Raw genomic sequence first — 13,166 nt, 5'->3', positions numbered from 1 at the left:
AAGAATTTTTAAAAATCTACCCTGACGCTTCAGGTGAAAGGGATTGCTCCTTTTGTGGATAAAATGTTAACCTGGAACCTTCATTTTCTGCTCAGGTGGATGTAAAAGTGGAGAGCAGGAGAGAGTCCTAAGAACAGATTAACTGGTTGTTTATTTCAGTGCTGTCTGCAATTGGATTGTTGTATTTTCCTATTTTTCAGAGGAGTTCATTAGCTGTGCAAGATACTTGGTCCAAGGTATCCACCCAAGAGCAGGAGGTGATAGCGAGTGCCCCCAACACTATGTACAGGATTGGGAACAGTGGGTGTAAATTATGGCATAAATTAAACAGGCTGCAAGGTAAGATATTTACCAGGCAAGTAATTTAAGCATGCATTTATCAGCATGTTCACCATTACCCTACTACATTCTTAATGCTGCATGCAGACTGATACATACAAGCTGTAGCTTAAAATTGAAACATAGCATATTAACATCATTAATTTCCTAGAGAAAATGGCTGGCTGCACGTGGCACAGTGGTTAGCACTGCTGCTTCACAGCACCAGGGACTTGAGTTTGATTCCCGGCTTGGGTCGCTCTCTGCGGAGTTTGCACCTTCTCCCTGCGTCTGCGTGGATTTCCTTCGAGTTCTCCGGTTTCCTCTTACAGTCCAAAGATGTGAGAGTTCTTGGATTAGCCATGCTAAATTAACCTCAGTGTCAGGGGGATTAACAGGGTAAATATGAAGGGGTTGCAGGAATAGGGCCTGGGTGGGATTGTGATCAGTATAGACTCACTGGGCTGAATGGCTTTCTTCTGTACTGTAGGGATTCTATGATTCTATGAATGGTCAATTACTGAACTTGGGTATGTCATCACTCTGTATGTATTTCTTATTCTGATGATTTGTGTCTGTGTAGTTTTTTTCCCTACCAGTATGGCTGAAGTAATACATATGTCAAACAAGATCAAGTGAAATGAGGTGCAGGCTGATTGCACACAGCATTGACAGTGAGAACCATGTGCTCCTTCTTGTCCTAAGTGTGAGTACGTCTTTTTTGTTTTTACCATTTGAAGTTGATGATACTCCTATCAATAAACAAATGATTAAGTCCAAAACTCAATATGAAATATTCAGTATGTATTAAATAAGAACATAAGAAACAGGAGCAGGAGTAGGCTGTGCCCTCTAGTTCTGGTTTCCTTTCTAAGCGGAAAGAATCTCTCGACTTCTACCCTATCTAGCCCCTTCATTATCTTGTAAGTCTCTATAAGATCCCCCCTCAGCCTTCTAAACTCCAATGAGTACAGGCCCAGTCTATTCAATCTCTCCTCATAAGCTAACCCCCTCATCTCCGGTATCAGCCTGGTGAACCTTCTCTGTACTCCCTCCAAGGCCAATATATCCTTTCGCAAATAAGAGGACCAAAATTGCACACAGTACTCCAGTTGCGGCCTTGCCAGTGCCTTGTACAGTTGCAGCAAGACCTCCCTGCTAATGTATTCAATCAAATTCATAGGGGTCATGGTTAATGAACAAGCCTGATTTCAATCTTGCAACCCACTGGGATGAAGGAGGGCCACTCATGCGGCCCACTCACCAGCCAAGTTTGCCCATTACTGCTCCAGATGGTATGTTTCAGGCATTATTCTACTTGGTCACTTCTGCCCACCTGTGTTGGGCAACTTGCCTGGATTGATACTCTAATCTCACTCACTTCCTCCTGTTTATACCTTCCACTCACACCTCCGGAGCACACTCTAAAAATTGGTGGTAGGGTTGGAGAAGAATTGCAGACACAACTTCTGCCAATGTTTGCACTGTTTAACTCTAATTCCATTCACCAACTCTTTTTGACAGTAATCAGATTTTCCGCTAGTTGTTCAGTTCCTGGAGCAGGCCACTATGGACATCTTGCATGCAAGAGTACTTAAAGCAAGGTGAAGCCAAAGGTACATTACAAAGCAAACTCTGTTTGAAGCTATCTCTCGCAACCAGAAATCTTAGCACATTGTATCACTGTAAGCCTTGGAAGAGCAAAACTGTGTGGCTCGCTCAAAGATAACACACAGCATCCTATATCTTTCCCATTAATGTTTGCAGACACTATTGCAGCAACACATATCCCGAAAGCTACAGCAAATTACTTTGAAGCATTAACACTGGGGGATATCACAGTGTGCAGAGATGGTGAAGAGCTCGTAATGAAGGCAGAGCAAGGAAGGAGTGTGCTGTCTGATTGGCCACAAAACTATATCAGCAACACCACCACCCACCCCCCCATCCCCCAACATTCATATTCTAAATCAGTAGAAAAAAAAGATGAAAGTTCTGGCCGTGGTAATTAATACATCAGTCATCTTTTTTGATACTTGTTTCAACACATCAGTTGAGAAAGTACCATTAATCTGCACTGAACCAGAGGCAGGAAAGTTGAAGACAGGTGATAACCTTGCCTCCAACTCATAGCTCCAAGTGACAAATTGTCAAAACTCTCTGCTGGCATCCTGATGTCATGATTGCTTTGGCAATTGTCCTCAACCCATAAGTACTGGATTTGGAATCCCTCACTGACTTTACCATCACTTACATTAGTCACGAACATTGCGACCAACACCAAGATGCTCTGTGACATTCTCAGTCAGCTCAGCTGGAAGTTAACTCCGTTTCGTGTGCTTTCTCTGCTCATTTACACCCATTCTTTTTTACAGTTTATTTATTAGTCACAAGTAAGGCTTACATTAACACTGTCGCTGTGAAATTCCGCTAGTCACCACACTCTGGCACCTGTTCGGGTCAGTGCACCTAACCAGCACATCTTTCAGACTGTGGGAGAAAACCAGAGCACCAGAGGGGAAGGTGCAATCTCCACACAGACAGTGACCCAAACCAGAATCGAACACGGGTCCCTGGTGCTGTGAGGCAGCAGTGCTAACCACTAGGCCACTGTGCCACCTCTGATATTACATCCTGATATATCCCTGTAAACAATTTGCTGACTATCTGCTTGCCAATGATATAACAATGGACTTTCTTCAGAGCTTTAAGAAGAAACTTTGCATTATTTCACGCACAGTGGACTGTTGATAAAATTCCTACAGTGTAGAAGGAGGCCACTCGGCCCATCGAGTCTGCACCAACTCTCCAAAACAGCCTCTTAGCCAGGCCCACCTTTCTGACCTACCCCAGTAGCCCCATGCATTTACCCTTGCTAATCCACCTTACCTACACATCATTGGACACTAAGGGGCAATTTAACATGGCCAATCCATCTAACCACATCTTTGGACACGAAACAGAAATTTAACATAACCAAACCACCCAACCTGCATAACTTTAGACACTGGGTGGAAACTGGAGCACTGGAGGAAACCCATACAGACACAGAAAGAAAGTGCAAGCTCCACACAGTCAGTCACCCAATCAAACCCAGGTCCCTGGCGTGCTGTGAGCCAGCTATCCACCGTGCCACCATGCCGCCCCCGATAAAACTGTATTCAAAAGACCTAGTTCTCTTCCCAAGAACTGAGTTTTTCGTAAATGAGAAAGATAAAGAAACAGTAGCAACTTACTCCGATGTCTTTGCATCTCTTTTTTCCCTGCAAATAAACAAATTGAGAGTGGTCAATAACTTCCATTGAGAAGGGAAGAGGAAATTATTAGAGGGTCACCTGAAAATGTGAAACATTCAAAATAGAAGCATCTGCTAATCGCCAACATTGATACATCGGCCTTGCATTGTAATTGTAAAGCAATTTATTAAATCTAATCAGATGAGCTTTATGCAACTTGAGAAATCCGTCCCATTAATTTAACCTTTGTAGCAACACTTTTAGTTACTCACTTAGTTTATTGCAGAGGTAGGTTGAAACACATGATTTAATGCAGTTTATTTTTCTTTCACTGCTGCCTCAAAATGTCTGTGTGGTCCTGCAGTTGCTGTTTCTTTATCGCTCTTTTCTTTCTCGATTCATTCCTCTCATTGGCACCACTTATAACTTCTTCTTTGTTTAAGCCTTTTGACTCCGTCCAGCCCTGAAATTCCTGGAGAGGGCTGAGTTCATGTTTGTATCTCTAGGGGGGCGGGTAGAGGAACTTGGGTTGTGTTTCCACCCCAGAGTTAATCCTCCGTAAATTCTGCCGAGTGTCACAGCGCATTGAGAACGTGCCCATATTCTCAATGTTCCCGTCGGACAGAATGGTCGCCGTGCTCTGCACAAGGATGAGTGAAGTTGGAGTTAGACTGCCCCCATGCTAATATTGTTTGGGAGCTTCCTGGCAGGCTGCACTGTGCACTTAGCATTCCTTGGTGTATGTCCATTAGCAATCCTCATTTGTCTGAGACGATCGAGTGTTTTACAAGTCCTCAGCAGAACCAGTTTGCATCCTCATCCCCCGCTCTACAAACAGGAAACTGTGGTGGCCTTCTCCCTTGCCTTGGCTCTTGTGCATTCGTGCCTATAAAATCACCAGGAATATGTCCTCCAACTGAACTTTTAAAGGGCATCCTTTAGTGTCAGTATCTGAATTGGTGCTTGCAAGAGTCATATCGGTGCTCTTTTAAAATTTGCTGTCCTCGTGAATTTGAACTGCCCATTTAAAGTTTATTTATTAGTGTCACAAGTAGGCCTATATTAACACTGCAGTGAAGTTACTGTGAAAATCCCCAACTCGCTACCCTGCTGCGCCTGTTCAGGTACATTGAGGGAGAATTTAGCATGGTCAATACACCTAACCACCACATCTTTCTGACTGTGGGACGAAGCAGGAGAACCTGAAGGAAATCCGTGCAGTCACAGAGAGACAGTACAGACTTCCGCACAGACAGTGATCCAAGCTAGGAATCGAACCCAGGTCCCCTGGCGCTTTGAAGCAGCAATCCTAACCACTGTGCCACAGTGCCACCCCTCTTCCTCTGCTAACTGAGGGGCATCAACATTCCTACCAGCTGAAATGAAAGAGAGTTGCAATGGTTAGCTTGTAATCTGGGTGACATCAAAGGGAAAGAGGTGTTGAAGCCCCTGCAGTTCACCGTGCTGAGTATGTGGAGAAGCAAGAAGAGTCAGTTATAAAGAAACCTCGACATTTGCAGTGCCACTGCCTCCACTTTGTACCTCTCCATTCGGCAAGGAAACTCTCCTTAAGAGGAAGGATATACAAAATGGCTTTGACTCTCTTGTAAAAGCCTGTAGACTCATATTGTTTGTGATCTTCTCCTTCCAGAAAGAGGGAAGTGTGCCCTGTGAGATACTTGGAGAGCGTGACTGTCAGCTGACAACTTGTGTGTGGGTTGTGAATGATAAGTAAAAGGTTGAAATAGTGGTAAGTGTGATGAGGAGAAGGAAGTTCAGTGACGTGTGGTGCGGTAATTGCAGGGCTGGGCAGGGCAATGTTATGAGTGTAGTAAATAAAGAGGTTGTGAGTACTGTAGCCAAGATAAGAAAGTATGTCAACATCATCTCAGTTGCAGAACACATCACTGTAGGTGTTCTTCCAGGGCTGTGTCCTGGGCTCAACAACCTTCAGCTGCTTCAATGATCTTCACTCCATCATCTGGTCAGAAGTGGGGATATTTGTTGATGTTTGCACAATACACAGCACCATTCACAACTCCACAGATGCTGAAACAGTCCATGTCCAAATGCAAACCTGGGTAATATCCAGATTTTGGCTGACATGTGGCAAGTAACATTTGCGCCACACAAGTGCCAGGCACTGACCATCTCTTTATCTTAACATGAGTTAAATCTCCTTGCATCGCTGTCAACATTACCATAATCTTATTGAAACATATAAGATGATTAGAGGTTTAGATAGGGTGGATAGTGATAGCCTTTTTCCTCGGATGGAGAAAGCTAGCACGAGGGGGCATGGCTTTAAATTAAGGGGTGGTAGTTATAGGACGGATGTCAGGGGTAGGTTCTTTACCCAGAGGGTGGTGAGGGATTGGAATGCCCTGCCTGCTGCGGTTGTAAATGCGCCTAGTTTGGGGGCATTTAAGAGATCTATGGATAGGTTTATGGACGAAAAGGGATTGGTTTAGATTAGTGGGTCAGTGCTTTTTTAAAAAAAAAACTGGTCCGCACAACATCGTGGGCCGAAGGGCCTGTTCTGCGCTGTAATGTTCTATGTTCTATGTTCTATAAATATGTAACTTTCTGCAGAAAAACTATAATTGAGTTTTTTACGATGGAGCTATATAAAAGGCTCATTATGTTACAGCTGGAGTACTGAGTGGAGTCACCACACTGTAGGAAGGATGTGATTGTACCAGAAAGGGTGCGGAGGAGATTCACTAGAATGTTGCCTGGGCTGGGACGTTTCAGCTACGAAGAGAAGCTGGTTAGGCTGGGGTTGTTTCCCTTAGAACAGGGAAGGCTGAGGGGGGGACCTGATCGAGGTATGCAGAATTATGAGGTATGTAGATAGCGTAGATAGGAAGAAACTTTTCCTCTTAGTAGAGGAGTTAATAGCCAGGGGGCATTGATTTAAGGCAAGGGGCAGGAGATCTAGAGGGGATTTTAGGAACATCCTTTCCATGAGAGGATAGTGGGAATCTGGAACTCGCTGTGTGAATGGCTGTTACAAGGTGGGAACCCCTCACAACATTTAAAATGCATTTAGATGAGCACTTGAAACATTATAGCCAACAAGGCTACGGATCAAGTGCTGGGAAATGTGATTAAGATAGGTGCTTGACAGCCAGTGCAAACATGATGGGCTGAAGGGCCTTTCGCTGTGCTGTAAAACTCTATGACACTATGAAATGCAGAAGCATTTTACGTGGCTTCTGCACTTTACTCTTAATAAAGACAGAGTGAGAATTTGTAAAAAGATCATCTGCTGATTGTGACATTTCATCTCTTAGTGCAGAAGCAACCAAAAGATTGAGGCCTGGTGGTGGATCCAGCAACAGTTCACACGTCTCCATGGTAACTGAAAGCAAATTGTGGATTCTCCTATATTCCTGGATCATTCCATTTCACTGACTGAAAATGAGTCTTGCTAATTGATTCCTTGCTTGAAGTCCAATAGCAGCAAATAAAGTGGTAACAAGCTACATAACGAATTTGGAAGAAGACAATGTCTAATGTGTGGAAATGAGAAAAACAAACATGCAGCAAAATTGAATAAAGCAGAAAATACTGTTGTGTGAAAGACAAAATTGTAAGAATAGTGAAGTTATGAATGGTTGTATAAAGGATTCACTCATGTAAATAAAATATTGTTTTTGTGGTCTAATGACATCAAATTATTCTGCTTTGCTTTCCCATTTAGAACCATAGAAACTAGAAACAGGAATAGCGCATTCAGCCCTTTGAGCCCACTCTGTCATTCATTTTGATCATGGCTGATCATCAAATTCAATACCCTTTGATCCCTTTAGGCTATATCTAATTTCTTCATGAAATCAGAGAAAGTTTTGGTCTCAACTACTATCTGTGGTAGTGAATTCCACACACTCACCACTCTCTGGATGAAGAAATTTCTCCTCACCCAGTTTGTGAGAAGTAGTGTAATTTTTAAGGCTGCAAGAGCTAACAGTACAATCAGCAGTGATGGACGAGTTCAGCAGCATACAGAAAGGGGGAGGCACATGACAGACAGTTAACTAGGTTACACGAAACAGATAACCGCAGTGATGAGATTAAGCGCAAAATGGGAGTTGAGAGAGTGTTAATTGAAGGAATGACACAATACAAGCCATTTACAGTGTTTAAAGTTAACAAGGTTAACAGCCAAATAAGGGGGAATAACACAATACAAGCCATCACAATGTTTGAAAAACAGTATAAAATGTGCTGCAAATCTATGTAAGGTGTGCCTATTTTGACTAGACACCCGGTCTTGCAAGAACGACAAATAAAATCTTGCTCCTTCAGAACTTGACTTGACTAAATTGTTCAACTGTGAGCTGTGTTTCTCACAAGTTCTAAAATGTTTACCTCTTTACCCGCATGGTGGTGGTCCGGAATGTGTTGCCTGGGAGGGTGGTGGAGGCAGGATGCCTCACATCGTTTAAAAAGTACCTTGATGCATTCATGGCATGCCATAACACTCATGCTTTTGGGCCAAGTGCTGGCAAGTGGGATTAGGTGGGCAATAGCCTAGTGGTTCTATCGCTAGACTATTAATCCAGAAACTCAGCTAATGTTCTGAGGACCTGGGTTCGAATCCTGCCATGGCAGATGGTGGAATTTGAATTCAATAAATAAAAATCTGGAATTAAGAATCTAATGATGACCATGAAACCATTGTCAATTGTCGGAAAAACCCATCTAGTCCATTAATGTCCTTTAGAGAAGGAAATCTGCTGTCCTTACCTGGTCTGGTCTACATGTGACTCCAGAGCAACAGAATGTGATTGACTCTTAAATGGCCTAGCAAGCCACTCAGTTCAAGAGCATTTAGGGATGGGCAATAAATACTGACCAGTCAGCAATGCCCATGTCCCATGAATGAATAAAAAAAAGGTCAGGGCCTTTCATGCATCAGTGCAGACTCAATGTGCTGAAGGGTCTCTGCTGCACTCTATCATTCTCTAATTCTATTCTCAAACTATGCCCCCTGGTTCTGGACTCCCCCACCATTGGGAACATTCTTTCTGAATCTACCCTGTCTAATCCTTTGGAATTTTACAAGTTTCTATGAGAACCTCTTCCACTCTTCTAAACTTCTATGAATATTAGTCACTATAGTTCTAGTATATCTCGGAAGGGGAAACTACAATTTCAATTTATCTGTCAATAAGGACTCCACATTAGAATAGAGATTTTCTGTCTGGTTGAAGTTTGAAGATTTTGGCAATCATGTCATACATCCACATCAGACTTTTCTCTGATAGCATAGTACCTTATCATGTCCTTCTGACCAATGGTCTTAGACTCTAGTTTCCTTTGATTACTACATTTCATAACAAGTAATTGGAACTCGCTGCCGGGGGAGGTAGTGGAAGCAGATATGATAGTGACTTTTAAGTGGTGCCTTGACAAATACATGAATAGGATGGGAATAGAGGGATATGATCCCTGGAAGGGTAGGGGGTTTTAGTTCAAATGGGCAGCATGGTCGGTGCAGGCTTGGAGGGCCAAAGGGCCTGTTCCTGTGCTGTAATTTTCTTTGTACTTTGTAATTGATTCATTCCTTACAATCCTATGGCATGTGATGAAGGTGGGAAGCTTTATTGGGTCTTTTTAGTTACCATTTTTGTTGTAAATGACCTTCCTTTTGGTGTTGACTGCACGAAATGTCACTGAATAAAGCTCCTTATGTTGTTCCAAATGTTTTAAAAAAAAGATTTAACTAAAAAGATGTGGTTGCCATTGTCTCCTGAATTCAGCGAGATGCGGTGTCCCATTGTTGACCAATTGTTAGCATAAATTCCTTCACGAGAAGAGGTTTCTTGAAATTTTAAAATCATTATTAAGTTTTGATTGCGTATCCTAATTTACAATTGCCAATAAATTAAACTTAGTACCAAGCAACGATTGCAATGTTAAGGCCTTCAGTGCCAATAAAAATTCAATTACAATGATCAGCATAGACTTTCAGGTGAGATGTACGTTTAAAACCTCTTCTACCACCCTCAGAGAAGGGTCCCATGGCACTGTTCAAAGAAGGGCACCAGAGTCTCACAAGGGTTATCCTTCGACATATATTAATAAACAGATTGGCATAGATATGCCATCTTTATCTGAAACTGGCATTGCAGCTTAGCCTCCCATCACAGAAACCAATGGAAATGAAGGTCAGGGAGTATTTACAATGCGAGACAGATCCACAACACCAGTTACACTCTGAGGTGCCTAGTTAAAATATTCCCCCCATAATCCACTCATTTATCACACTGCTGTTTGTCGGATGATATAGTGCATAGAGTGGTGTTTCATTTCTCTCCCTTACTGCAGTGAGTACCCTCAATAGGCTGTGAAGTGTTTTGTGGCACTGATATAAATTGGGAATTCCTTCCTTTTAATCTTAAATCTCAGAATACGTTGGAATGTTAAACATAATAATTCACAGGTAACCAAACTATGAGATACTCTATTTAAATTGTTAAAACAAAACTTACAGGCCCTCTCGACGACAGCACATTATATAAGCAAGGATGAGACACAGGATCAGGCCAATTGCTAATGGGACGGTTATTGTAATCACATAGTCCAAGAAGTAGTCCCTGTCCTCAAGAGAATTTGAAGGTGGGTCGTATTCTCCGCCATCAGTAAGGACACCATCTCCAGGAATCACATCAGCCTCAGGGATATCAGATATGGATTTATCAATCTGTGAAGCAAAAAATGGCAGTTTATTTATTTATTTATTGGTCACAAGTAGGCTGACATTAACAAAGGGTCATGAAGTTACTGTGAAAGTATCCTAGTCGCCACACACCGGTGTCTGTTCAGGCACAGTGAGGGAGAATTTAGCAGGGCCGATCCATCTAACCAACACGTCTTTCAGACTGTGGGAGGAAACCTGAGCACCCAGAGGAAGCCCATGCAGATATGGGGAGGACATGCAAGCTTCACACAGACGGCGACCCAAACCGGGAATCAAACCCAGATCCTTGGTACTGTGAGGCAGCAGTGTTAACCACTGTGCCACCGTGCCGCCCTTGTGTGAAACATGTGAGCACATGTACAGATATAAGAAACAGATAAATACACATATGAAGCTCTTTCATCTACATACACCTCCTCAACTTTTCGCATTATCTCCTGTGTCCGCATAATAGCCTAAGTAAACTTTTCACAATGTAACTACATTCTTCCACCAGTAGTTAAACTACAGCTCAGTTTTGTATCCTCTCACGCACCCATCTTAGACTATGTTCAATTTTCGAAAAATAATACTATAGCCCCCACCAGTCTCCATGGGCCACCACTGTCTTGTTTTCTTACAAATATGGCAATCTTACTTTTTGTAACTATATTCACATACGCATTTTTGAAATATTTATTTAAGTATGTCACCTGCCATACCTCCCATTCCTGTGATTTTAATCTCCTGCCTGTCTCACGCATCCCCCGCCCACCAACCCCCACCAAGGGGTCACTCCATTGAGATGGGATATGCTACTTTCTATATGCTGCTTAAGTTTTAAGTTGATTTATTAGTGTCACAAGTAGGTTTACATTACTCAGAAGACTAAGGAAGTTTGGCACGTCAGCTACGATTCTCACCAACTTTTACAGATGCACTATAGAGAGCATTCTTTCTGGTTGTATCACAGCTTGGTATGGCTCCTGCTCTGCCCAAGTCCGCAAGAAACTACAAAGGGTCATGAATGAAGCCCAGTCCGTCACGCAAACTAGCCTCCCATCCATTGACTCTGTCTACATTTCCCGCTGCCTCGGAAAAGCAGCCAGCATAATCAAGGATCCCACGCACCCTGGACATTCTCTCTTCCACCTTCTTCCGTCAGGAAAAAGATAGAAAAGTCTGAGGTCACATACCAACTGACTCAAGAACAGCTTCTTCTCTGCTGCCATCAGACTTTTGAATGGACCTACCTCGCACTAAGTTGATCTTTCTCTACAGAGCCCCAAAAGCTAGTGGCATTTGCTACCAAATAAACCTGTTCGACTTTAACCTGGTGTCCTGAGACTTCTTCCTGAATGTCAACAGCTCAATTTCTCTCTAACCAAACTGCAGTAGGTTTCTTTATCTGGTTTAACCATATTTGCACTGCAAAACCTCTAGAAAGTTTATGGGCAAATGCAAATCTAATAATTTGCTCTCAGCAAACTCTGGCAACTGAACTGTAGAATTCTGAAACATTTGTTGGCTTTCATTTTGGTGGTTTCCTTGATCTAAAACTTCATTCAATAAAAATCTACATAAGCTTTATTCAAAACCCTCCAGTACAGGGCAGCATGGTGGCACAGTGGTTAGCCCTGCTGCCTCACAACGCCAGGTTTGATTCCCGGCTTGAGTCTGCACATTCTCCCCATGTCTGCATGAGTTTCCTCCGGGGGCTCTGGTTTCCTCCCACAGTCTGAAAGACATGCTGGTTAGTTGTCAAAAGAGAATATGCTGGAAAATCTCAGCAAGTCTGGCAGCATCTGTAAGGAGACAAAATAGCATTGGCCATGCTAAATTCCCCCTCAGTGTGCCTGAACAAGCATTGGAGTGTGGCGACTTGGGGATTTTCACAGTAACTTTGTTGCAGTTTTAAACTTTCAGAGCTTTTAGATAGAGGGAGGGACATTTTGTTGCAGAATATATTTTGAGAATGGTTTGTGACTTGTCATAAACTTTGCCAGACAAAAATACTCACCAATGTAATATTACACCAGTTAATAATAAAATGAGGACTAAAGCTATCCTCACAGCTGATGGGTTCTAGTTGGTCAGTGCACTGTTCATTAGGGCGTGCTTCCTCCTCCAGGCACGAGGGAAAGGGAACATTGGAACCAACCTTTATGTACACGCTGTTTAAAAAAAAACAAGCTTATCATGTTGTGTTTATTGTTAATTAGAGTAAGATTTTAAAAATAACTGCATTAGGCCAAGCAGATTTTAAAAATTACAAATCTGGTGAAGACATTTTTGTTTCATAGAGTTACATTCAACGCTAGGCACTCTTTTTGACACAAATAGCATTTTTAAAGACAATAATGCATCTTGTTTATTGATGTGTTTTTGTTTTGTTATCATTGAGAAGGATCCAGTATTCTCCTTGGAAGGAATTCTGCAACAACAAACATTTAACAAAGGCTCCAGAAATCAAAGAAGACATTTGGATATACCTCGCTAACAGAAATCTGATGTTTCCTTGAAGTTCTTTGGGATGTTTCCTATGTTAAATCAATGTCATTGTTGCTGTTACTCTAGAGGAACACAGAACATTAGATTTCTTTGGATGGTAAATTTCAAAGAAATAGTTCAGTAGTGCCTAGTATCATGTCATCGTGCATATTAGACTAAGACATTCTGTGAGGTCCCCTGTTACTTTTTAGTTATCAAGTCAATCAGACAACCCTTCTAAAATGTTTCTCCTCCAATGTCCTGCTCTGGAAGACTACCCTTGTTCAGTCCCATTCATACCAATGCAAATATTGTCAGCGAATCACTTACCTCATCTCTCCTCTCTCCCAGAAAGGGTTAATAATCACACAAGCTTAAAAAATCACATAAGCTGCGAGCTCTATCTCAGTCACACAGGGCAAACTACAGGTTTG

At 42.3% G+C, this 13,166-nt stretch overlaps 1 protein-coding gene across 1 annotated transcript in view; it reads right to left on the bottom strand.

The window, feature by feature from the left end:
- Positions 1–13,166, bottom strand: part of sgca (sarcoglycan, alpha) — a 60,794-nt gene that overhangs the window by 11,573 nt on the left and 36,055 nt on the right. Inside the window, exons 6-8 of the mRNA XM_080213324.1 lie at positions 12,263–12,416; positions 10,055–10,266; positions 3,555–3,581 (exon numbers count right to left, since the gene is read on the bottom strand). Of these exons, the coding sequence (XP_080069450.1) occupies positions 3,555–3,581; positions 10,055–10,266; positions 12,263–12,416 (393 nt within the window). The remainder of the gene's footprint in view (positions 1–3,554; positions 3,582–10,054; positions 10,267–12,262; positions 12,417–13,166) is intronic.

Source organism: Carcharhinus amblyrhynchos, chromosome 27 (genome assembly GCF_965287045.1).
Source record: "Carcharhinus amblyrhynchos chromosome 27, sCarAmb.v2.hapA, whole genome shotgun sequence".
NCBI lineage: Eukaryota > Metazoa > Chordata > Chondrichthyes > Carcharhiniformes > Carcharhinidae > Carcharhinus > Carcharhinus amblyrhynchos.
Note: the sequence above shows the minus strand (reverse complement) of the source record. Positions and strands in the feature narration are given on the sequence as shown.